The 24,000-nt window shown below is 56.5% G+C and overlaps 1 protein-coding gene across 1 annotated transcript in view; it reads right to left on the bottom strand.

The window, feature by feature from the left end:
• LOC133352319 (rho guanine nucleotide exchange factor 16-like) overlaps window positions 1-24,000 on the bottom strand; it is a 29,855-nt gene that overhangs the window by 5,255 nt on the left and 600 nt on the right. The window contains exons 2-15 of the mRNA XM_061567909.1: window positions 16,784-17,611; window positions 16,328-16,720; window positions 15,364-15,415; window positions 12,107-12,357; window positions 10,867-10,923; window positions 9,969-10,129; window positions 5,775-5,927; window positions 5,253-5,382; window positions 4,698-4,772; window positions 3,561-3,650; window positions 2,719-2,873; window positions 1,718-1,954; window positions 939-1,024; window positions 74-178 (exon numbers count right to left, since the gene is read on the bottom strand). Of these exons, the coding sequence (XP_061423893.1) occupies window positions 74-178; window positions 939-1,024; window positions 1,718-1,954; window positions 2,719-2,873; window positions 3,561-3,650; window positions 4,698-4,772; window positions 5,253-5,382; window positions 5,775-5,927; window positions 9,969-10,129; window positions 10,867-10,923; window positions 12,107-12,357; window positions 15,364-15,415; window positions 16,328-16,720; window positions 16,784-17,266 (2,428 nt within the window). The 5' untranslated portion in view covers window positions 17,267-17,611. The remainder of the gene's footprint in view (window positions 1-73; window positions 179-938; window positions 1,025-1,717; window positions 1,955-2,718; window positions 2,874-3,560; window positions 3,651-4,697; window positions 4,773-5,252; window positions 5,383-5,774; window positions 5,928-9,968; window positions 10,130-10,866; window positions 10,924-12,106; window positions 12,358-15,363; window positions 15,416-16,327; window positions 16,721-16,783; window positions 17,612-24,000) is intronic.

Here is a 24,000-nt window from a genome sequence, read left to right on the forward strand (position 1 = left end):
GGGCCCCGGCCGCTGGGCCCCGGCCGCCGCCGCTCCCTCGTGGTGGTGGCGAGGTGGGGGGGGCGACACTCACTGTCGAGGACCTTCTGGAAGACGATGGCGACGTCGGTGCTCTGCAGGCTCAGCTCGTCAGGGTGCTTGGCTCCGTACGTCTTGACGGCCTCCACCTGCGGGCGGCCTGTGTGGGTGGCGTCGCAGTCACAGGGGCGGCGGCGCCGCTCAGGCCAGCGCTCGGAGCCACGGCTCGGACAGAGAGAGAGCGCGCCCCGGTGGCCGCCGATACGCGCGTCGCCGAACCGGACGTGAGAGATCAACGACGATTTTGATATTTTACCGGGTAAGGCCCAATGAGCTCTTTTTTAGAAGCGACGTGGCTATCACAAATGATAGCTCAACGAAGTAGCTCATCACGTGGAAATACTCTAAAAGCGCGGTGACATGGATTCTAAATGTGGAGGGAAAAAGCAGAGGACCCCGAGATAAGTCCACCCGACCACGGATAAAGAGACACACAAACTCCAAATATATAGCAGGCGACGGGGTTGGAACCAAACCCACGACCTCCCGTATACCAGGCGCGGTAGTTAACATCTCGCCACCGTAGCTCCTGAACCAGACGTAGACCGTGCAGCGCAAAAGGTTAACAAATGGCATGAGGTAGCGTCGAGCATTTATCGGGATGGAAAAACCCAGAGTTGTATGTACAAGTACGTTTTAAGGGAGAATAAATAAACATTTTTGGATGGATATGAATTAAGGTGGCAGGCGTAACGATGCGCCGACTGTCCGTAGAGAAGCGCCGAGAGACCGATCGCTCTCAGTTATGGTTTCGTGCCTGCGATGGCTACGCATGCCACCCTGCACTTCAGATTCCGAGTTGTGACGATTAATGTAACAACGGAAGGGGGACGGATGAATCGGTGGTGCGTTCTCCGTACTCTCCAGCTCCTTGGTCTTGCGCACGAGGTCCGGCTCCTCCTGCCGGCTCTCCCGGATGCCGGTGATCCACCGCGCCCGGTCACTCCTAGTGGGCAGAGGTCACCGGCAAAGCAACGGAGACAGGCAAACGCATTCAGGGCACCGGCTGGCACGCCAAGCGCCGCTGGCGCCGGTCGGCGCCTACGTGAGCGATGACCGTGAGTGGACGCAGATTCACTGCCCAGCTGTGCACAGTAAGTGGCACAGCCAACCAATGGCAACTGGGCCTGTCACTTCACGTGGCCTCAAGGTGCACTGGGCCTGGCACAGGCACCATGGTGACGTATCCGTCACTTGGTGGAGAATGGTGGGTGTTGGTATCGGATGCCTGGAGAGAGGCGAAGCCTGGTTCAGTGTGAGACTCAAGAGCAGGCACCCTCCCCGCTGGGTGTCTAAGTCGTAACGCCCTCCCCTCTGCAAGTTAAGATTTGTTCATTTTACAAAGTGAGCTAGCGAGCGCGTAAATGTGGGGGGGGTGGGTCGCGTAGTGAGATTCCCGCTCGGCGAACATCAGCGACGAATATCTGAACCACTCCTGGGTCTCCCCTAGGTCGACTCGGCCTTACAATGAGCACCCGGTACGGTGTGTGTAAAAACGTCGGGAGACTAAGATGGTGGCGGGGGGCGTCAGTGCTGCCACCCCTCCCCACAGCCTCTGTGCCGCGCCGGCCCCGACTGCCGCTCGCTATCGATGTGCCCCCCCGCCCGCCACGAGCGCGGTCCGTCGTGCGCCACTCACAGCAGCTCGGCCACGAACACCAGCTGCACGTGCTCGCCAGCGTGGTTCTCCCTCATCGTCACCGTGAAGAGGTGGTTGGCCGAGCCCTGCCGCCCACCGCCACCGCCCCCCTCCCCGGCAGACGGCCGCGACCCCGCGACCCCGGCCTGACCCTGCGTAGCGAGCTCCTCCCCGCTGATGGCCACCACGTCCACGTTCTTGCGTAGGGCGTAGTCCGTGACGAGGTAGCTCTCGTTGCTGACGGGGGGGGGGGGGATGTGATGAGAGGGGTGGATGCGATGGGAGGCGTTATTTGTTGTTGGGTCAGAATCGCATCGCACTGCCATCACCCAAGAAATTTACATAAATGTTTTTTCATCGCACGCTTTTCATACCGCAAGGTGAAAGGCTACTTCATGCACATGTTCAAGGTAAACATTTCCCACGACAAAAATAATTAAGTAGAAAGAACGGAAGCATCAACAAAACAGTAGAATACTCGTAAGATCCCAGAATACAATCACAAATCAAAATCTTTAAGACAGGTCTTGAGCCTCGATTTTAAAATGAGTGAAACACTCGGTCACACAGCCAACAGGCCACTGCGCCATTACAGTCCCAGCCCACGTCCCCATCGTCAGTCGACTTCCCGCCCCGGCGAGGCAGTTGAAACAGTGGCCGCGCGAGGTTTCTTAAATCCCACCACCGCCTCAGTTAGGCGACAGGCAGAGCGATACGTAGCGGGGTAGAGTGCGGAGTCTCACGCCTCGTTCAAGAAGTTTGGCCCGGTGTGGAAGAGTAGACCAAAATACGCTGCAGAGGAGTTCGCAAGAAGCTCCCTCCGGCATCGAGCCGTCTACGACGTTGTGGAGCTGCGCCAAGGCCCCAACGCTCCTCCCCGCCCTCCCCTCTTGCCTGAATACCGAGGAGCCCCAAGGAGAGGAAGCCGGGCCAGGAAATATGACACCGAATTTGCGAGGAAAGTTTAACTGCAGGAGTTCAGCTGGGGGCCGAGCGCTCACCTCTTTTTCTTGGTGACAATGAGGACATCGGTGAAGAGGAAGAGATGCACCAGCTGCTTGTTGTGGCTCTTGCGGAAGATTCTCGACTCCTCCTCGAAGGTGGCGAGCTCCCCGCGCTTCAGCAGCCACCGCGACGCGGAAACTAACGGGAACGGCTGCACGGGGAGAGACACGGGGGAAAACGTGGAGAGAGACACGGCGTGAGACGCAGGGAGAGACGCGGGGAGAGACACAGGGGGAGACGTGGAGAGAGACGTGGGGGGGAGACGCGGGGAGAGACTCGCAGGGAGAGGCACGGGGAGACGTGCGGTGAGACACGTGGGGAGAAACACGGGGGAAGACATCGAGAGAGACACGGGGAGAGGCGTGGGGAGAGACGCGGGGAGACGTGCGGTGAGACACGCGGGGAGAGACACGGGGGAAGACATCGAGAGAGACACGGGGAAAGGCGTGGGGAGAGACGCGGGGAGACGTGCGGTGAGACACGCGGGGAGAGATACGGGGGAAGACATCGAGAGAGACACGGCATGAGACACAGGGAGAGACACGGGGAAACGTGGAGAGCGACATGGGAAGAGACATGGGGAGAGACACGGGGAGAGAGACAGACATGCGGGGAGATACGTGGGGAGACAGAGACGCCACAGGAGGGGGAGGCAGGGGGGGTGCGACACAGCGAGCTCGAGCCCCCCCCCCCCCCCCCGCCCCCCGAGGGAAAAATGTGGGGACCGGGGGGGGCTGAATCGTTCCACGTCCGACTGCCGACGACACGGGTGGCGCAGCGCAGCCGGGCGACAGCGCGGCGGCCAACGTGCCCTGGGAGATGCCGGCAAAACCGTCACCTTGATTTTGAACTCGAGCTGAGTCTGCAGGGTCAACATCATCTCGGTGTGCTCCATCCGCTTGGCTCCATTGTTGCAGTCCCTCACCACCTGCGGCCAGAGGCAGACGATCTCACGTGTCACGTACAGCGGTGTCACGTGTCACGTACAGCGGTGTCACGTACAGCGGTATCACGTGGGGCGGTGAGGGTGTGGTGAGGGTTAGTGAGTGTAATGAGGGGGTGAGGGTGTGGTGAGTGTCACGAGGGTGGTGAGGGTGTAGTGAGGGTGTGGTGAGTGTAATGGTGAGGGTGTGGTGAGTGTAATAAGGGGGTGAAGGTGTGGTGAGTGTGATGAGGGTGGTGAGGGTGTGGTGAGTGTAATGAGGGTGGTGAGGGTGTGGTGAGTGTGGTGGTGAGGGTGTGGTGAGTGTGATGAGGGTGGCGAGGGTGTGGTGAGTGTGGTGAGGGTGGTGAGGGTGTGGTGAGTGTAATGAGGGTGGTGAGGGTGTGGTGAGTGTAAATGAGGGTGGTGAGGGTGTGGTGAGTGTGGTGGTGAGGGTGTGGTGAGTGTAAATGAGGGTGGTGAGGGTGTGGTGAGTGTAATGAGGGTGGTGAGGGTGTGGTGAGTGTAATGAGGGTGGTGAGGATGTGGTGAATGTGGTGGTGTGGGTGTGGTGAGTGTAATGAGGGTGGCGAGGGTGTGGTGAGTGTGGTGGTGAGGGTGTGGTGAGTGTAATGAGGGTGGTGAGGGTGTGGTGAGTGTGGTGGTGAGGGTGTGGTGAGTGTAATGAGGGTGGTGAGGGTGTGGTGAGTGTGGTGGTGTGGGTGTGGTGAGTGTAATGAGGGTGGCGAGGGTGTGGTGAGTGTGGTGGTGAGGGTGTGGTGAGTGTAATGAGGGTGGTGAGGGTGTGGTGAGTGTGGTGGTGAGGGTGTGGTGAGTGTAATGAGGGTGGTGAGGGTGTGGTGAGTGTAATGAGGGTGGTGAGGGTGTGGTGAGTGTGGTGGTGAGGGTGTGGTGAGTGTAATGAGGGTGGTGAGGGTGTGGCGAGTGTAATGAGGGTGGTGAGGGTGTGGTGAGTGTGGTGGTGAGGGTGTGGTGAGTGTGGTGGTGAGGGTGTGGTGAGTGGAATGAGTCTCGGTATGGTGAGGGCCTCACTTTGCTCACGGACTTCAGCGCAAGCTTCGCCGTCTCGTACTGGAAGGTGTTCGGCTTGGACTTCTGACAAATCGTCTGCGTCGTGAGAACGTACGAGGGGGAGACGATTATAATGAGACGCCAGCATCAACCCCTCTCACCGTGTCTAGCGCTCACCCTTCCCTGCCTGACCCGAACCATACCCCTCTAACCCTACCCTGTTACCCACAACGCTACCCTGTCTGACTCTGTACCCTAACTGTAGTAACCTAAAACAACTCTACATATCCATCATCAACATTGTGGCCTTAAAAAGAAAAACAAATATATTTTTAATATAAATATATATCATAAGCAACGTTTTGGGCACTGTTCTTTCTGCATCGCACATGACTGCCTGTCTGACCCAGTCTGACCTCCGTCTGACCCCCGTCTGACCCCCGTCTGACCCCAGCCTGACCCCAGCCTGACCCCAGCCTGACCCCAGCCTGACCCCAGCCTGACCCCAGCCTGACCCCAGCCTGACCCCGCGCTGCTGTGCGGTGTCTCCACGTGCGTCCGCGCGCGCTCTCTCACGTCCATGAGCAGGGGCAGCCGCGTGATGCGCTGCATGGGCAGGATGAGGAAGGAGATCATGGGCAGCCCCCCGCACTCCGGCTTCATCTCAATCTTGCGCAGCGTCTCCTTGAACTGGGGGTTCGAGCTCCTGGGGGCGGCAACGGGACAACGCCTCCTCTTGAGTAAAAACAAAAATAATTATTGAACTTTAAAAAAAAGTCTGCAGCCGTAAAACAAAAGACGTTAGCTGTTCATCGATCGTGGCCGACTCGCGCGTACGTCATTTGTGAGCGGCAAGAGGGCTTGCAGCGAGTGCACGGTGAGCGAGCGAGTCTGTTGCGAGTGAGTCTGTTGTGAGTGACCCTGTGCTGTGAGTGAGCGAGTTTGCTACGAGCGAGAGAGGCTGCTACGGATGAGCGAGCAGGCGAGTCTCCCTGAGCAGGCGAGTCTCCCATCAGGCAACCACCAAGTCTCCTTGAGTGAGCCAGTGAGTCTCGCCGAGTTAGGAAGCGAGTGAGTGAGTGAGCGTGCGAGTCTCACCAGAGCTTCTGCAGCGTGCGCTGCTGGTAGGTCTCGTTGGTGCAGTACGTGACGTACGGCTGGAAGTGCTGCGCCGCGTACGTCTCCACGATGTCGCTGATGTCCTCGATGACGACGTTGTCCTGGTGGCGCGCCTCCAGCTCGTTGAAGAACCTGCGACACGCGCAGCACGCACGCACACACGCATAGACACACGCATAGACACACACAAAGACACGCACAAAGACACGCACAAAGACACACACACGCACGTATATACACGTGAACCCCTGCAGACGCAGCTATATTCACATGCATAAAGACGACAATCCCCTGTACAGCCTTAATGCACTGTCGGGGGCAAGAACTGTTAGCGAGTAGCACCGATGAAGGTTGGCACAACACACGAGGGGGTAGTTGGCCAGCACCACGCCCGGCCACCTTTGTCTTCCTAGTGGCGATGTTTACACACCGCGCACCAAGTACTCATTAAAAGCTGAGTCGACCTAGGGGAGGCCCAGGACTGGTTCTGACAATCGTCACTGATGCTGGCCAGTGACGTGAACCACTACACTACCACTCCCCACACACACAGATACACCCACACACTTACACACCGACACACACACACACACAGATACACCCACACACTTACACACCGACACACACACACACACAGATACACCCACACACTTACACACCGACACACACACACACACAGATACACCCACACACTTACACACCGACACACACACACACACAGATACACCCACACACTTACACACCGACACACACACACACACAGATACACCCACACACTTACACACCGACACACACACACGACAGCAACAGCGATGGTGAGTGGGCAGTGAAGGGAGAAATGGCAATAGCCCACAGAAAATATATTTTTTAAGTGAGAATATTTATTCATACTGGAGGAATCCTATGAGCTATAAAGCTCTTTTTCACAGAGCTGCAGGGAGAGGCAGCAGGGGTCACTGCAGGCTGGTGGGAGCGGAAATCGCGGGTTGCGGGGTCACGGGGTCACGGCACCCCCACCCCCTCCCCCCATTGTCCCTCACGCTCACCTGAGCAGCGCTTGCTCTTGGCTGCTCAGTGAGCGTGACACCTGCAGGCCCGCGGTGCCGCATCGAGTAAAGGAATAATCATGACGTCCCTGCCCGGTACAGGGCACCTGCCCAACCCACTCACCTGCCCAACCGGTTACACGTCAACAGCTTTGCTTGCAGCTACGGGCGCGGGGGGTAGGGGGTGGGGGGTGAGGGGTGGGGGGGTGAGATGGGTAGGTGTAGCCAAGATGCCCTCCGGCGCTGGGCCTACAAGTGGGGTGGGTCGATAAAGTCGATGAAACTAATTTAATGGAGCCAAAAGTTGAATTGACGACTTTCGTTTACGTCGATTATTGGTCGCCCCTTCAAAAATGGCGGCCGTCACCACCACGTGCTGTTCCCCGAAGGCAGGAAACCCCCTACAAGCCACGCCCTGAGTGACGCGGCTGAGAAGTTCCGTCTCAAGTTGAGTTTGAGGCGAGAAACTCGGGAGGCCAGGACGAGTCTCGTTCGCAAGAGAGCCCTGGGGCCATCGGTCTGCTGCCAGCAGTGGGCGACGATTGGTGCTGTGTGTACAACCCCTCTCACCGTGCCTAACCCTCACCTTACCTTGCCTGACCCTAACCATACCCCGACACAATTACTCACAACCCTACCCCTGACCCCGTGCCCTAATTGTACTACCCTATACCGTACAATCCCAAATGAGCCCAACTCGTAACCTCCCGTACAGCAGCACATGTGGTAACGGCATTGAGACTTTTTTTTCCCACAACTTTTTACGTGACCAAATTGAGTCGGTTATCGGTAGCGTTGGCGAGTTATCGCCTAATCAGATAACCCAGGTCGAGATGCCTTGCACGAGGCCTACTCGTCACAGGGAAAGACAGTCGGCACTTCGTATTTAATGGTTAATCCACCGGCGGTATTAACCGGGGCGGCTGCTGGGATCGAACCGCAAACTTCTGCAATAAACAGCAAACGCGGTACTGCGACAACGCTGCCGCTCGGCCACGCTACCGGGCCTCATCACCTCGTGTGCTTCGTCGGCCTCAAGAGGTGCTCGCTAACACCACTTGCCCCAACCGACTGTGCAGGCTACACGGAAAAGCTTTGGCCCGAGCGCATAGATGTGCACGCATGCGTGTCTGTGTGTGCATTCCCACGCACGCACAGACAAGACGTCCAATCGGCCGTAAGTCAGTCAGAGGTAACCCCATAAACATGACAAACGTTCACTTTTGCGGTCGTGCCGATGCTGCTATGTACGCTCCGGTGTTGATGAAAGTTTTTCAAGTTAGCCGCTGGGTAAATCCCTTAGTGCGCAGACGTAGCCGATAAGCTCGTTTGGTCTTCCTCAGCGCACCGCAGTCTCCATTGGCGCCGCTCAACAATGAACTCGCTCCGACTCGTTAGCCTCGTCGTCGTCGTCAGCATCGTCTCGAGCCAGTCCTCGACTCCGTCGCACCGGACGATCCCCACACGCCCGGCGTCGATCACAATGACAACAGTAAACGCGTCAAAGCTGACGACCACGTTTTCGTCAATAATTTTGCTCGCGGCATTAACACCGGCACGCTCGGGCCGCGCGTGATGGGCACAGCACGACGCCCCTTCCCCACCATGATGTCTTTCGGCCTCAATGCGTAACGATGTCGGCGTGCGCCACTGGGCAAGGACACCGGCATCGCCCGAGATAATCCGCGTGAAAGGCGCCATCTATTTTTTGCATCCCCCGCCCCCCCCCCGCCGCTCTCTCGGTCGGACCGGGACAGGGAGGGGAGACACGCGACTCCAAATTCCAAGGCGGTGTCACGTTTCGAGCGCCAATGCACCCTGTCGCATGGAACAGGGCTCCCAATCCCCGCATGGAAATCATTCATAAAAGCTACAACCCCATTAGGCGTTTAATTAACTGTTAAAACTGTAGTTTAACGCGTAGTCGGCTTTCGCGACCAATATTATCCATAAAAAATGTTTTTTTTGGGGTTCGATTGCGTAAATATATAAATGTGTTGTTAAACTCGCCACCACCCGACACAGCCAACTAGTAAGGTTTGTCACGTAAACAAAGCGTGACAATTCGTTACAAGCATAGCACACCAGTTGTGTGTTGGAGAGTAAACTCACTACAATATTTACTATTTTAGTACCGTGACGTTTCGCTGGTGATTACATCAGCCAGCATCATCAGGTGATTTGCCAGAATTGTGAAGAAGTCTTATTACTTGACTTAAAGCTTTCGTGACTGCAGGAATTCATATTCTTTGGGTCTTTCGGTAAAGTCACGTAGATAGGTTCAAAGAAAATAACAAAAAACTACGACGATTCGATCATGATGACGACCGCTTGTGTTGCGACCGAAACGTCGTAGTTTGTGTTATTTACTGTAATTGTCACTTGTTTATTTGGGATATAATAATAATAAAACAGAACTTCAACTCGTAAGGCGCAGTATGTGCTTGCTCTTGTGCAGAGAGAGTGAGGGCTATTGACGAACGTGGCGAGTTGTGATGTCTCGTAGGGTCGTAACGGGCGGTTGTAGGTACGGGAGGCCTCCCAAACGATGCATGAAGAGTGATCACGGTTGGTGATGTTGACGACGACGGCACTGCTCACCTCCTTAGTGTCATCGATGTGACCACGGCGGTGACCCGAGCCGTTTAGATCGCATGGTGAGGCTGGGCTATTGATTGGCCAGCTGATACAGTACGAGGAGGAATGATCGGAGCGATAGCATTTGCGTCTCCAGAGAGACATTTACAGGATTCTAAACTGCATGTTAAGGATTCCATTCAATCACAGATAGTTGTCCCTAACCTGATCATTGCCATAATTCTCACCTAACCCTCGCTCACTCTAACACATGCTCACCCTCATGCTAACCCTAATCCTGACTCGAACCCTGACTCTCACTCTGACCCTCACCCTCACACCGCCCCCACCGTCCCCACCACCTCCACCACCTCCACTACCGCCTCATCCACCACCTCCACCACCGCCCCCACCAGCTCACCCACCACCCAGCCTCCAAAAGGCTTTGAGAACCGCTGCTATCACCACCCCCCCCCCCAAATCCTCGCCCGTCAGACCACCCCTCACCCTCACCGCTCACCGCTCCCCACCGATGGCGAGGGAGCCTCACCGCTTGCTGACGTCGCGGATGTCGGTGACGTTGGAGAAGAGGTGGTGGTGCTCCAGCTTGCTCATCGTCACCTTGAGCTCGCTCGACTCCTTGAAGAGGCCGATCATCACCTCCAGGCTGTGCAGGTACGAGTGCTCCGAGGTGATGATCTCGAATATCACCTGCGGACGCGTAAGAGCACACGCTTGTTAGCCCAGGAGAGCCCCGAGTCTCAAGATGTTGTTTCCAGGAGGGTCTTGCCATGCTCTCACAGTGGGGCTGCTACTGCCACTGCTGCTGCTGCGTAATCCCAATGGAGTCATTAGCAGGTCATTTTTTCAGCATGCAGATATTTGGCCAATGCCAGTGATAAGGTGTGACTTCTTTTTTCAATCTATGGGAGCAAAATCCCCCGTGTATAGCCTTAAAAGATTGTTGGGGCAAGTACTGTTCGCGAGCACCTATGAAGGACGGCACGGTACACGAGGGGGTGGGTGGCCAGAACCGCACCCAACCGCCTTTGTCTCCATAGTGGTGATGCTTTTACACACCGCCCTAGATTTGAGGCTGAGTCGACCTAGGGGAGGTCCAGGACTGGTCCAGATAATCGTCACTGGAAGTTGGCCGTGTGACCACCCCCCCCCCACCTCGTCATTGTGAGACACGTGACCACCGTGCCCCCTCGTCACTGTGAAACACGTGACCCCCCCCCCACCTCGTCACTGTGAGACACGTGACCCCCCCCAACCTCGTCACTGTGAGACACGTGACCACCCTGCCCCCTCGTCGCTGTGAGACACGAGTGTGACCACCGTGCCACTCCATGCTTCGCCTTGCAGAGTGAGGAGTGGGCGAGTGAACAGCAGCAGCAGCAGCTGTGACCACGCGCCCACCGGAGGCGCTCACTTTGCCCGCTTACCTCTTGCCTCTTGCGCTCGTCGGCCGTCAGCTGGTGCAGAACCATGCTGCCTCGCACCTGGCAGAGCAATCGGGGTGGGGGGGGGGCACGGGGGAGGGGGGGGCGGTGGTTGGGGGGGGGGCGTGGGGGGATGGAATCACGTGAACTCTCACACGCACGGCGAGGCGTTGCTACAGCGTCAACAAAATAGCAGCGGGGGAGCTCTGTGATGTGTGTGTGTGTACGTGTGTGTGTGTGTGCGTGTGCGCGTGTGTGTGTGTACGTGTGTGTGTGTGCGCGTGTACACCGCAGCTCGCATCAATGGTGGGTGACGGCTGAACCCGAGAACCCCCCCTAGGTTGGTTTGGCCTCAAACGAGTACCCGGTGTGGTGTGCAAACATTAGCAGCGGGGAGACAAAGGGGGCCAGGGAGTGGCCGCACCACTGCCCCGTGCGCAGTTCCGGCCTTAACAGGCGCTCACTAACAGCACTTGCCCCAACAGTCGGTGAAGGCTACGAGGGGTATCTTTGCATTTGTGTGTGTGTGCATGTGTGTGTGTTTCTGTTAGTATGGTGGGGAGCACAGGTGGAGCATCTGCCAGTAATCTCAGTCGGTCAACCCATGACCCCTGGGTCTGTCCAGTGACCTCCTGACAGAGAGCTTTCGACACTTCACGTGATAGCCTCAAAGTGCACCTAGCCTGGCAAGACGCGCTGCGGTGACATCACCGTCACTTTGAGAGCCTGAAGACTCTCCTTCAGGAGGGTCCTGCTACATCGGGATGCTTCGGCAACACCAATTACACAGTGTACTTGTGTGTGTGTGTGTCTTTAGCTGGGGTAAGCCCATACAGAACCCGGGAGAAGCCCATACAAACCCCATCGTAAAAATATTCTTCATCATCATCACAGCTGTCAGTCATCACAATGTCACCGTAGTGATCAGTTCCATCGCCACCAACATCACCATCATCATTCAGTCACAACCATCACACGGTTGTCACCGGCATAGTCAATGCAAATTGACATCGTCATAACCATCGCTGTCATTTCCACCAACATCGTCATCATCGTCAACGCTATGATAACGGTCATCACAATCATTCTTAACATTATCTCCTATCATCACAATCATCACCACGAAAAATCAGCATCACCAAATCAGCATTATCATCTTCACCATCATCGTCATCATCCTTATCGTCATCGTCCTTATCGTCATCATCGTCGTCATCGTCACAATTGTCCACGTGAGCGCCACCTCTGGTAGCTGGCTCCAGGTGGTGCGGAAGGGCCGGTGTTTGATGATGATCCTGGGATTTGGCGACTCCGGTTCCGCCACCGCCACCTCCTCCGTCTCCACGTCCTCCTCCTCTCCTCCCGCCCGGGGCAGGCCCACGCTCTGGAAGCTCCTCTCGGTGGCCTCCTCCGCCTCTTCGGCCTCCACATTCTCCCGCAGCGCGTCGCTCACCAAGAGCCCCTTCTCCGTGAAGTTCTGGTAGAGGCCCGGATCTGCGGAGAAAGGCAACCACTTGGGCCACTGCATCGCCGACAAGAGGCCCCCCAGAACGTCGCCCAGGCCCGGCTGCGGCCCCTCCCCGTCGGCCCCTCCGCCCCCGTCTCGCCCGTCGGTGCCATCGCCGCCGCCGCCGTCGGCGCCTCGGCTCGGCGAGAACCCCAGGAGGCTGAGGATGGAGCTCTCGCGAGGTCGCGACCTCGGCCGCCCCCCCAGCAGGGCCGAGTCGGACGCTCGCCTCGCGGCGACCCGCACGCGCGGCGAGGGGGCCCTCGGGGAGCTCATGCTCGCGCTGGCACGGCCATGGCGCGCTGCTGCGTCCCGCACGGCACTACGACGCCGACTCCGCTCACTCCTGTACTGTCGCTCACTCGCTACTGTCGCTGCTTACTGTCGTTCACTCGCCCACTCAATCACTGCAAGCGCTCGCTCGCATCAACCCTACCGCACACGAGCTACGATCCCTCGCTCGCGACGAGCGCACGCTCGTGACTATCGCTTCTCCACGGTCGCTCGCTCGCGACGCCGTCTGCCAGCTGGCCCCGGAGAAAATTAAATTCCGCCTTTGGCAGCCGCGCGAGAAATATTTGCGGCACGCTTTCGCAACGAGCAAAACACGCCCGGTCGCCAGGGACGGAACTCGTGCAGCGAGGGCAGCGACGATTCGTTTAGGAACAAACGCCGCCGCTAATTACGTCTCTCGCTCATTCTCATTTAGAGTTCCAACTTTGTCACTTTCGATGTTCATTTCTCTCATTTCAATTCGCGATCTCCCGCACACCCCCCACGTCCCATCCTCGTCACCTACACTCTGCACGCGTCCAGGCGAATGACGCAGGTGTGCATGGCCTGGTTAAGCGTGGGCTAATCACCTTGGCACTCGTGGGCTAATCACCTTGGCACGCGGCTGCTCGTGTTTCGTTTGTGCGCCGGGATGCCCATTTTGTGCCGCACGCATCAGCGGCGGCAGCAGCGCAGGTATGCGACACGCAGCGGGAAGGGGGGGGGGATATTTGTGACCTCTGGTGCTCGTCTCTCGTCCACGTTTTTACGCTTGGGGGGGGGGGGGCACGTGCGTGCGGTGTCTGTGTGTGTGTATAAGGGGTATGAGGGTTACGTATTGTACTGTGAGGAGCGGTGGTATGGTGGTTGGGGCAGTGGGTCAAGAACCCGGCGACCCGAGGTCGATTCCCGCTCACACAAAGGCGGCCAGACGTGGTGCTCGCCACTCGCCCCCTTGTTTGCCGCTTTGGCATTCGTAGATGCTCGCTAACAGCACTTGACCCAACAGCCTGCTAAGGTTATAGGGGGGATCTTTGTTTGATTGTCTACATGACTGCGTGAGTGCGTGAGTGCACGTGTGAACGCGTGTGCATGCATCGATTTTGTGTGTGCGTACGTGCGCACAAATGTGCGTTTGAGTGCGAGCGTGTTTGCGCGTGGCCATGTTGGTGTGTTGTATGAGTGTGCGTGTGTGCGTGCGTGTGCGTGCATGTGTAAATGCGTGCTTGTGTGCTTGTGCGTCGCTGTACAGTGACTGGGCGTGCGTGAGTGAGTGTGCTCGTGAGTGTGAGTGCATCCAGCCCTGTTGGGGTGTTGTTTGTGTTGTTCGCTGTGCAAGCAGAGGCCTGCCCTGATTATCTGGTTCTACTGCCCGGCCAGACCCTCTGGCTACAATGTGTCAATGGTCGGGGTTTTTTTTTACCCCACAATAATCATATTTCACAGTGCGTTCTTAAAAAGTACGGCATGGGGTGCACGAAGTGAGACCGTGGCTGCTGCTGCTGCTGCTGCTGGCAGTGTGCGACTTGTCGACGGCGAGATCACGCTGCGCGACGCAACATTCAAGACGGCGTCCACGTCAATGACGGCAACACCAACAATACAAGACAGACGCCGACAGCGCGGCTACCAAGAGTGCACGTGCAACGATTCTCGCGCTCACGATACGCGTCGCGTCGCCAAAGCGTCGATCCCCGTGCGATTTGTAGAAACGACACGGAACCAGCTAGAGAGAGCGAACGAGACGGACGGTAACAACTTAGAGGGTACTAAACGGGACGGTGGGAAGCGCGTGTCATCGAGTCGAATCGCGACCCCTCAATCACGACAATTCATCAAAGCCCTATGGGGCAGAACTCACCGATAATTACGACTATCAAAAATAATCTATGCCTCGAATTTCCTGGCTGGCTGCTGGCTGGGCTCCTTTCTACCCCAACAGTCACCGTTGGTATTGGCTGCTGCGGGGCCGTTGCCACCGAATCTAGCTGGGTAACTGGCTACAGGCGATTTCCCGTCGAACAAATCAACATCGAGCAGATACTGCGAAGAGGTGGTGAGACATACAGAAGACTGAGCACGGCTAAATTGTTCTACCTTTTCAATTTGTGCTCGTATTAATGCGACCTCCCACCAGAGTATTCTTTTTAATCTTAGAAAATAAAAATAAAACAACCTCACAATGCATATTATCTTGGCATATTATTATTAGGTTAAGAAAATGCAGACAACTCTGAATTATCCGTGTACAGAAGGACTGTGAGAAAAGCACACACCTCACAGCTGTCTCTTATTTCCCGTTGCACAGCAACCAATTCTCTTCTCGTAACATTCAACATAACCATAAACGACACCATTATAATCATCATGTCACATCGGGTACAATTAACACTCACGCCTACACAACCGCAATGTATCATACTCAACAACCACAGCAGCGAGGATCAGTAATGAGGTGCAGGACGTGGTGATGTGCTACAGAGGGCATCACTCCCACACCTGACCATTCTGAGTATTCTAACCCACTTTTAGTTTAAATACGTATGACTCATGAGATGGTCGCGTGGCGCGCCAATACCCTCAGCTCGGTAACAACGTCCCCGCTACCACCACAGACACAATTACAGCACCAGCATCGACACGAATGCGTGCGTGCATGCGTGCGCGTGCGTGACCGGTGAGGCACGATGAATGAATGAATGAATGGGAAAGTCGCTTACTTTTGTCGAAGGTGTTTCTCCTCCTCAGTGGTCTGTCCATGATCTGGAATCCCTGCGGCACAGGGCAGGATGGCACGACGGAGCCGCGGTGAGTGGGAAGGTGGCACGGACGCCCGCCAGGCACCACCCGCACAGCAGCGAGGCTGCTAACGAGCGACCGATCGCTGGTCGGTCGCAAATTCAAAACCGGCCGTATGCATGTATGTTGAACTTCTTTCGCACCGTACGTAGCCAACCGTGGTATTCGGAGGTTCCGGACACATGCTCGCGATGACGTTGAGAGCAAGAGGAACATACGAATGAGAACAGGCACGGGTCGAAGACAAGCCTTTGTTAGTAGGCCTCGGCAAGGCAAGGTAATTTACCCTTTTTACCGGGTAAAAGGGTAAAGGTGTCGACATGCCGAGAGGTAAGGTAAAGGGAGGGTAAAGGTAGCGCGGAAGAATTACCCGGTAAATACCTTGTTTACCGACTAGCTTGTTTACTGCTCGCTAAAAGCTCCATGGCGCAGTCCGTGGCCTTCATTTAAAATTGGAATCATCGAGAGTATTCTGTATGAATAAAGCGCTCTGCCTAGCGTTCACCGTTATAAACCTTGTTCATGTGTAGTAGTACCCCAGTAATTACCCTGTAATCGGGTAATTTGTATGGGGTAAGGGTAAAAGGTAGGGTAAAGGTAGGCTCGTTGCTTTTGACCTTTTACCTGACCTGCTAAGGGGTAAAAGGTAGGGTAGAGTGATTGTATTGTGGTAAGGTAAAAGGTAGGGTAAAGGTAGGCTCGTTGTTTTTAACTTTGACCTTACCCTGCCGAGGCCGATCTGTTAGTGAGCGGGGGCTTGGGCAGGGCTCGGCTAGAAGGCCAGAAGGGCCGATGACCGACAGTCGAGACTGACGGCAGCCACGGTAAGAAACGCGCTCGAGGAGCCCTCCACGGCGCGGAGAAGGGAGCCCCTCGGCCTCTCACCTTGACCTTGCCGCGGGTTTTGGTCGTCGCCACCGTGACCGCCGTCGCGGCGGCCGGCTGCTCCTCCTCGGACAGGGCCTCGAGCGGGCCCTTGCCGCCGGGCCTGCCGCCGCCGCGGCGGCCGCGGCCCTCGATCACGTCGCTGAAGTCGACGGCGCGGCGGTACGATTGGGCGCGCAGCCCCCGCGACAGCCCCGGCCCAAACCCGTCGACGTCGTCGTCGCCTCCCGCGTCGGGCTTCCCCTCCGACTCCTCCTCGGGCTCGTCGTGCTCCCCGCGATCGTCGTCCCTGCCCCGCTCCACCACCGCCACCTCCTCTCTCCTATCCCTCACGCCGCCCGCAACCCGGACGTTGCCAGAGCCCGCGTGCCCCGCCTGCCCCGCCTGCCCCACCTGCCCGGCCTGCCCCACCTGTCCCGCCTGCCCGGCCTGCCCCCCGTGCCCCCCGTGCCCCACCTGCCCCACCTGCCCCACCTGTCCCATCCACCCCGCCGCCGACCCGCCGGAGTTCACCGGAAACTGCACTGCCACCGTGGCCCTGTGGCCCCTCGGGACGAGCGGTTTGAGCGCGGGCACCCCCTTCTTGGAGAAGGCCGACGCGGAGGAGGCCGACCTCCCCTTCTTGGCGGCCGTGGCCGTGGCGACGGCGGCGGTGGCGGTCGCCAGCGACTTGGGGATCATCTGCTGGCTGCCCGTCCGGCGCGTGCACGCCTCACTGAAAGTGCTGAGCGTCACCCTGACGCTGCGCTCTTCTCCGCCGCCATCGTCACTGGCTCCGGAGCCACCGGGGGGCGACGTGGGTGACGAGGGCGACGAGAGCGACGAGAGCGACGAGAGCGACGAGGTGATGCTGCAGCGCTCGAGACGGCCTGCCAGCTCCTCGTCAGGCTCCGCACGGCGGTCGTTGTGGCCGTGCGGAGGACCGCTCCTCGGCTCCATGTGGGTCGGTGGGTCGGTGGGCCAATGAGTGGGTGGTGGGTGTGGTGTCAGTGGGTGGGTGGGTTGGGTGGGTGGCGAGCGCTGGTGGACGACGGGAGGAGGGGAGAGGGGTGCGTGCCGAGTGGCGTCAGTAGTCACAGGGCTCCAACGTTGTCCCACAGTTTCGATTCCTGCTGCAGTTCTCTCCAGAGACTATTTGCAGTCCGTGTGGGGTTACCAAAGCTGGGAAGGTGAAGTTAAAGACCGTGTGATGCCAGGAAACGTCGGACGCTCCGAGCGCAAAATCACTTCCTCCGAGCGTCGCTCAACGAAGCGCGTTGAGGCAGAGGACGTCACGGAATGTATCTGCAACAGAGGAGATTTCACATCAGCGGAATGAGCGAGCGATCAATGAGGCTCACTGTGCGCCGTGGTGGAACATCGTGGATGATGAATAACAAACAGACAGGAAGTAGATTTCTCCTACAGGGAGTCAAGTCCATATAAAATAAAGGTTCTTTCCGTCCATCAGCCTATTAGCCTTCCAGACCAATGTTTTGAAGCATTAATCGTTCAAGCAGGTAAACTGCGCAAAGCTTACGTGGGCCGGTAGTCGGGTTTGAGCAGCGCACGTCTCAGACAGGTCTCCTCACAGCGCTATTATCATCGACGGTGTCAAATCGTTCCGTTCCTGCGATTTGACGCCGACGTTCCGAAAAGCAAATTTTCCAAAATTAGTGGACTCCGAAGTAATGGCAACGTTGTTGAGTTTCAAAGCTGGCGACCGTAGTCGGTGGACAGCAAAGACGCGTGTCACTCGACGTGAAGAGACCGGCTTTTTGTCTCTTTCAAAAATACTTTCACTAATGGATTTTCCGTCGAAGCCCCCCACCCCCCCCCACTGTCAAACCTGTACTCGGTGGGAAGGGTCGCTCATTCTCCTCTGCTGCCCCGACAGTCTCGCTTCCCCCAGCTCCCTGCCCCCCCCCCCCGCCCGCTATGTTCACAGGCCGGTCTCAGTCCTGCCTCTCCTCCTCTGCCTACGACTGTCGGCCTCTCTCGCTCCCTCGCTCCATAAAACACCACCGGCACGTTGTCTCGACAGCGTCATCCCAAGTCGTGGCCGCAGGAAGACATCGCAAGGGAACCACATTGCTACTGTGTTGAAGTTGCAACACACACACACACACACTTTGTTTAACGTATACCAACAACCTGCACCTTGCCTCGCCTGCTGCCTTCCCCAGACTGACTGGGTCAAGCGGCGCGGTGCGTCTTTACAGCAATAGTTACGATTGACATCCGTGGTGCGTGCCGCGGGGACTAGGTCGACATAAAACTCCGCGTTTTACCACAAACACTCATCCTGGGTGTCGCCCCACAGATGCGTCGCCTCTGTAAAACCTCGCTCGGGCGAGGGTTGTTTTAGTTGTAGCCCCCCCCCCAGCCCACCACGCGTGCGATTAGCTGGTACGTCAGCAGCAGAACACACACACACAACAAAGATCCCCCATATAGCCTTTAGCAGACTGTGTTGCTGCTATTGCTGAAGCTGCTATTGCTGAAGGCCTGCACAGCACACGAGGGGGTGGGTGGCCAACACCACGCCCGCCCAGCCGCCTCTGTCTCCCCAGCGGTGACGTTTGCACACTGCACCAGGTACACATTTGAGGCTGAGTCGACTTAGGGGAGGCCCAGAATCGGTTCAGATGATCGTCGCTGTGTGTGTGTGTGTCTGTGTAGTGGGGAGCGGTAGTGTAGTGGTTAGCGCTACGCTGCGCTACGAACCTGGCGACCCGGGTTCGATTCCCGCTCACGGCCAACACCAGTAACGATTATTTGAACCGGTCCTGGGCCTCCCCTAGGTCGACTTAGCCTCAAATGATTATCCGGTGCGTTGTGTAAAAATCGCCACTGGGGAGACAAAGGCGGCCGGGCGTGGTGCTGGCCACCCACCCCTTCGTGTGCCGTGCTGGTCTTCATAGGTGCTCGCTAACAGCACTTATGCAAAACACCAGTCGATCATCGCTATAAAACCCCCACTTGGGCACGAGCAGTCTGTTTTCATCGCTTCCGACAGCCATCGGTTCTCACCTGCTCACACCTCCACACGGTCGCGTAGCTACCGAGTGACGCGCACGCTCTCGGACCGCTCGTCTCGAGCGAGCCCAGGGCGAGAGCCGCGGTGAGTCGAGACCCGCCTCCCCTTTGTGTCAACAAGCAAGTGCCAAAGTCGCCCTCCCGGCCGTACACAGCCCAACACTCACACAGAGAGGGCCTCCTTCCTACACGGGAAGCTCGACGCGAAAAATGATCAAAGCAAGTCAGGGAAAGTCACGCTAAACAAAGCGACCGATCGCATTCCACTTGTAGTCATCAACTAAATGTAAACGTGCAGCTTCCCTTGTCAATCCACTGCTGGATGAGGCAACCGCCCCCCCTTCCATTCCGTGCAGGTTTTATTTGACCATACTTCACCACCCTGGGCAGTGTGGGTTGGTGTAAGACTGTAGGTGCAGGCAGAAGGCACAGCAGTGGGATCATAGCAGTGAAGTACAACGGTGGATGTTGCTGCTGCTGCCCTCTGCTGCTCAGGGCCCACAAAGCTAAGCAGGCTCAAGACTGGGTACAGCTTGGGTGGGCGACTCGCATGCATAGCGGGTGCGATTGGCCAAGGCCCGGATTCGAACCCAACTCCTCAGCGGTGGTTGGCTCAGCCTCTCCGACCGCCCAGCCACCTCCCTGTGCCCTGCTCCGTCGTCCCCGTGCGGTGAACTCCGAGCCCACTTTGCCGTGACTCAAGAGAAACATCGAGATTGCGCAACAATGCCGAGGCGGACTTCCCAGCACCAGTCACCTGGGCGTGTTTATAGGGCTCTCAAATTCAACCACAAAGTGCCTCTGCGCTAAAAGTGGACTCACGGACAGCCGAAACAAACGTGGTGCGTCACCCGTCTCCAATGGTGGACATTCCACATTCCTCTGGTGAATACCCGTCTCTCCGTCTCTCCATAGTGGAGGGATGGGTCTTCACTACTGTCGTGTTGTTGTTGTACCGTCTGTTCTAACGTTCTACCTACCCCTACTGAACATCTGTGAAAAAGAGCTGCATAGGTCATCAGATTCCTCCAGTGTGAATACCTTTTCTGATACTGAAATATTCTCATTCTCCACATGACAACACCAGGCATGAGGAGTGGCAGCTGCTTCTTTTTTACCGACTGTGGAAGAGCTGATATAGGCCGAGCTGAATCATGACCGGAATGTAAACTGATAACCTTGTGTGCGATACTACAGTGGAGCTCTCTGACGAATGGACAAGTTAACCGAGTAGTACAGTGCAGTACAAATAATAATATAAAAACAACTCCAGGGTAATAAAGTTGTCGGGGGAGGGCCGCGCCAGGAAAAACAATGCAGGGTCAAAAGGTCACCTGCTGTCCGTCCACGTTCCTCTGATTAAAGCCACGCGGAGGAGCTCAGCGCTGCGATGAGCCACTCCCCGTCATCGACCACATCGCGTGAAGAAATGAGCCGAGGCCGTGACGCTCACCGCGAGTGACGAACACAAACAAGAGGTGGGCCCCCTCTTTTGAAGGCGACGCAACCGCTCCCAAAATATCCCTTCCCGCTTGCAAAAGAGCCGGCATGGCTCACCGCCGTCGTGATCGTCATCAGCCAGGGTCTATCCGCTGCTGGACCCAAGGCCTCCCCGACACCCTCCCTGGCAGGCCAGCGCCGTGAGCGTCCAATTTCACTCCTGCGCACGAGCTCATATCACCGCTCCGTCCACGTGGTGGCTGTCCTCATGGACGCGGTCTCTCCTTCGACTGCCATTCCATCACCAGCCTCGTCTATTGGCCATCATACCATCTACCAATGATCTATCCTGTCCAAGTCCATTTACATTGATTTATGATCAATATGACGTCTCGGAAGCGAGCTTGTTTCCTGATCCGTGTGCTCCCTTTGCTCTCTCTCTCTCCCTGTGGGTAAGTCCAAGCGTGCTCCCCTCCACACGTGCTTTGTGCACGTTTCAGACTTTATTCCATTTGTCTTTGTCAACCGAGTGGCAGCAGAAGAATGTACCAAGGGCACCCCTCCTCCCACCCAATGTATTTAGGTGCCCCCCAAAATTGATCGGTGTGTCTCTCTTCATGTCCTCTGTGCGTCTTTTTCCCGTTTAGGTTTCCATGTTCTGCTCATCTCTTTTTCCATGTCTCTGTGTTTGTCTTTCTCTGCGATGGGACTCTTCACGTGTCGATATTCGCTTGCTGCACGCCCGTGTGTCTCTGTGTGTCTCTGTCTCTCTGTCTCTCTGTGTGTCTCTGTCTCTCTGTGTGTCTCTGTCTCTCTGTGTGTCTCTGTCTCTCTGTGTGTCTCTGTCTCTCTGTGTGTCTGTCTCTCTGTGTGTCTCTGTCTCCCTGTGTGTCTCTGTCTCTCTGTGTGTCTCTGTCTCTCTGTGTGTCTCTGTCTCTCTGTGTCTCTGTCTCTCTGTGTGTGTCCGTGGGGAGGGGTAGGGTAGCGGTTAGCGCTACGCTGCGCTACGAACCCGGCGACCCGAGTTCGATTCCCGCTCACGGCCACCAACACCAGTGACGATAATCTGAACCGGTCCTGGGCCTCCCTTAGGTCGGCTCAGCCTTAAATACGTACCCGGTGCGGTGTGTAAACATCGCCACTGGGGAGACAAAGGCGGTCGGGCGTGGTGCTGGCCAACGACCCCTCGTGTGTAGTGCTGGCCTTCACAGGTGCTCGCTAACAGCACTTGCCCCAACAGTCTGCTAAGGATATTCGGGGGATCTTTGTGTTTGTTTTTTTGTGTTCGTGCGTTTCTGTGAGTTTGTGCTTGACCCTCTTCATGTCAGTCTCTGTGTCTATGTTAATGTGTCTCTCCATCACTCTGTCCATTCCCACGTCTCTCTGCATGCCTCTCTCCTACCCGGGTTCTCCGGTTTGTCCCTCCACAAGTAGAAACGCGCGTTTCGAGTACAGGACACCTTCACACGCGTCAAGCCACTTTGTTGAGCTGTCTCTTGTGGCCAGGTCGCCTCCGAAAGAGCTCCTTAGCTCAGTGGGACTTGCCTGGTGAAATTTAAAATAAAATAGTTTAGTTTCGTTTTACCCACCCATTCAAGACGGGGCATTTCTGAATGACAGGGAAGCCGCCACACGAGAGAATCACTCCACCAAGTCTGGTTTGCAAGCAGAACGTCTCCGACTGTCACCGGCTCGCTGCCCATGCGTGTCCACGCGACTCGCAGCCTCCATCTCTGATTGCAGGCGCGTGTCGCTGCTGTGTACGTAGCCTGCCACACAGCGGTGGCTACGCGACACTCACCAGACGCTCATTGGACACTCACCACTCGCCTGACAGCAAGATACTGGCCAGACACTATCCCACTCACCTGACCATCATGACACACTCACCAGGCACTCACCGCTCACCTTTACACGACGGACTTGAGCATGACGACTCAGCAGACGCTGGGCCACTCAGATGAGACTCACCAATCACCCACACACTCACCAGGCACTGCTATAGCACAATCCCAATGGCATAGTGGAATGTAACACAGCACCCACGGACTTGTACAACAAGAACACAACGACCAAACGCGTGGAACACGACCCAGCATCCAACAGCAGTGGACAGTAGTAACCCCTTCAACAAACTTTGCCGCACTTTGATAATGAAACCCAAGACGGGCCATTCAATAGTTATTTTGCAAATAGCAGGACAGTGCTCATAACAATACGGTAGTCGTGCGTTTAACTCCCAAAAGCCTTTACCGAGTCTCAAGCACGCCTCTCTAAGGATGGTCACGCTACAGCGGGACTTGTTTAGCCGAGCCCAGACTTGTTTGGTTGGCTTCTTGTGGGATGAAAGCCGGGATAACGCTCAAAGCGCCGCACAGATAGACTCAGGAATCCATTGCCGAACTGCCATCTAGTGGCCACCGGTAAGCTACTAACTCGTTACGTGAATCAATCACAGCCGCAGTGTTGTTGTTGTTGTTATCATGTACGACACGTGCAAGCCTGTGGTGTCACTCCACTGCTGCATCTGGGTCTCCTCCCCACGTCGTGGTCAGTCCGCGTTGGTAAAAGCAGATAAGTGGCAGCATAGAAGTGGCGTCCAACGGACGACGGTGTTCTTGCTTTCTAACACAATGTCCACATTCATGTGGCGGGGGTCCGTATATCCGTAAGATGGCCGCCATTGACTTGCTTCCCAGAGTGGGCATCTGTGAAAAAGAGCTTCATAGCTCATCCGATTCCTCCAAGTATCAATACATTTTCTGATTTTATCGACCCTGGAAGGGGTGATGGGCCAGGTGAAACCCATCACTCAGACACAAGCACGCTCGTAGTTCCTGAAAGTTTGGACCCAGTGGCTCGGTTTCGGTTTGCGTGGTCACGGCACTTAAAGAAAGTGTTTACAGTACAGCGGGCACAGAGTTGCACATATATCGTGATCATCGGCCAAGGTCAGTCCACCGCTGGATGAAGGCCTGATCCCCAGTCGCCCGAGTGTGTGTATAGAGAGAGAGCACACGCTTCTAAAGAGCTAAATGCTGCAACAGGCACCTGACAGAGAACACATTAATCGTGACGTCTCCCAACAGCAGCAAGGAAGGAGGGGATTATAATAATCAGAGGGGATTCTGAGCTCTGCACGGATCATCACGTGCTTTAGTTTAAAGCGATGTAAGCCGTCGCGATGTTGCATAAAGAAGGGCTTTTGCCCGAAA

This window comes from Lethenteron reissneri, chromosome 40 (genome assembly GCF_015708825.2).
Source record: "Lethenteron reissneri isolate LAM-NWPU_2019-01 chromosome 40, ASM1570882v1, whole genome shotgun sequence".
In the NCBI taxonomy this organism is placed as follows: domain Eukaryota; kingdom Metazoa; phylum Chordata; class Hyperoartia; order Petromyzontiformes; family Petromyzontidae; genus Lethenteron; species Lethenteron reissneri.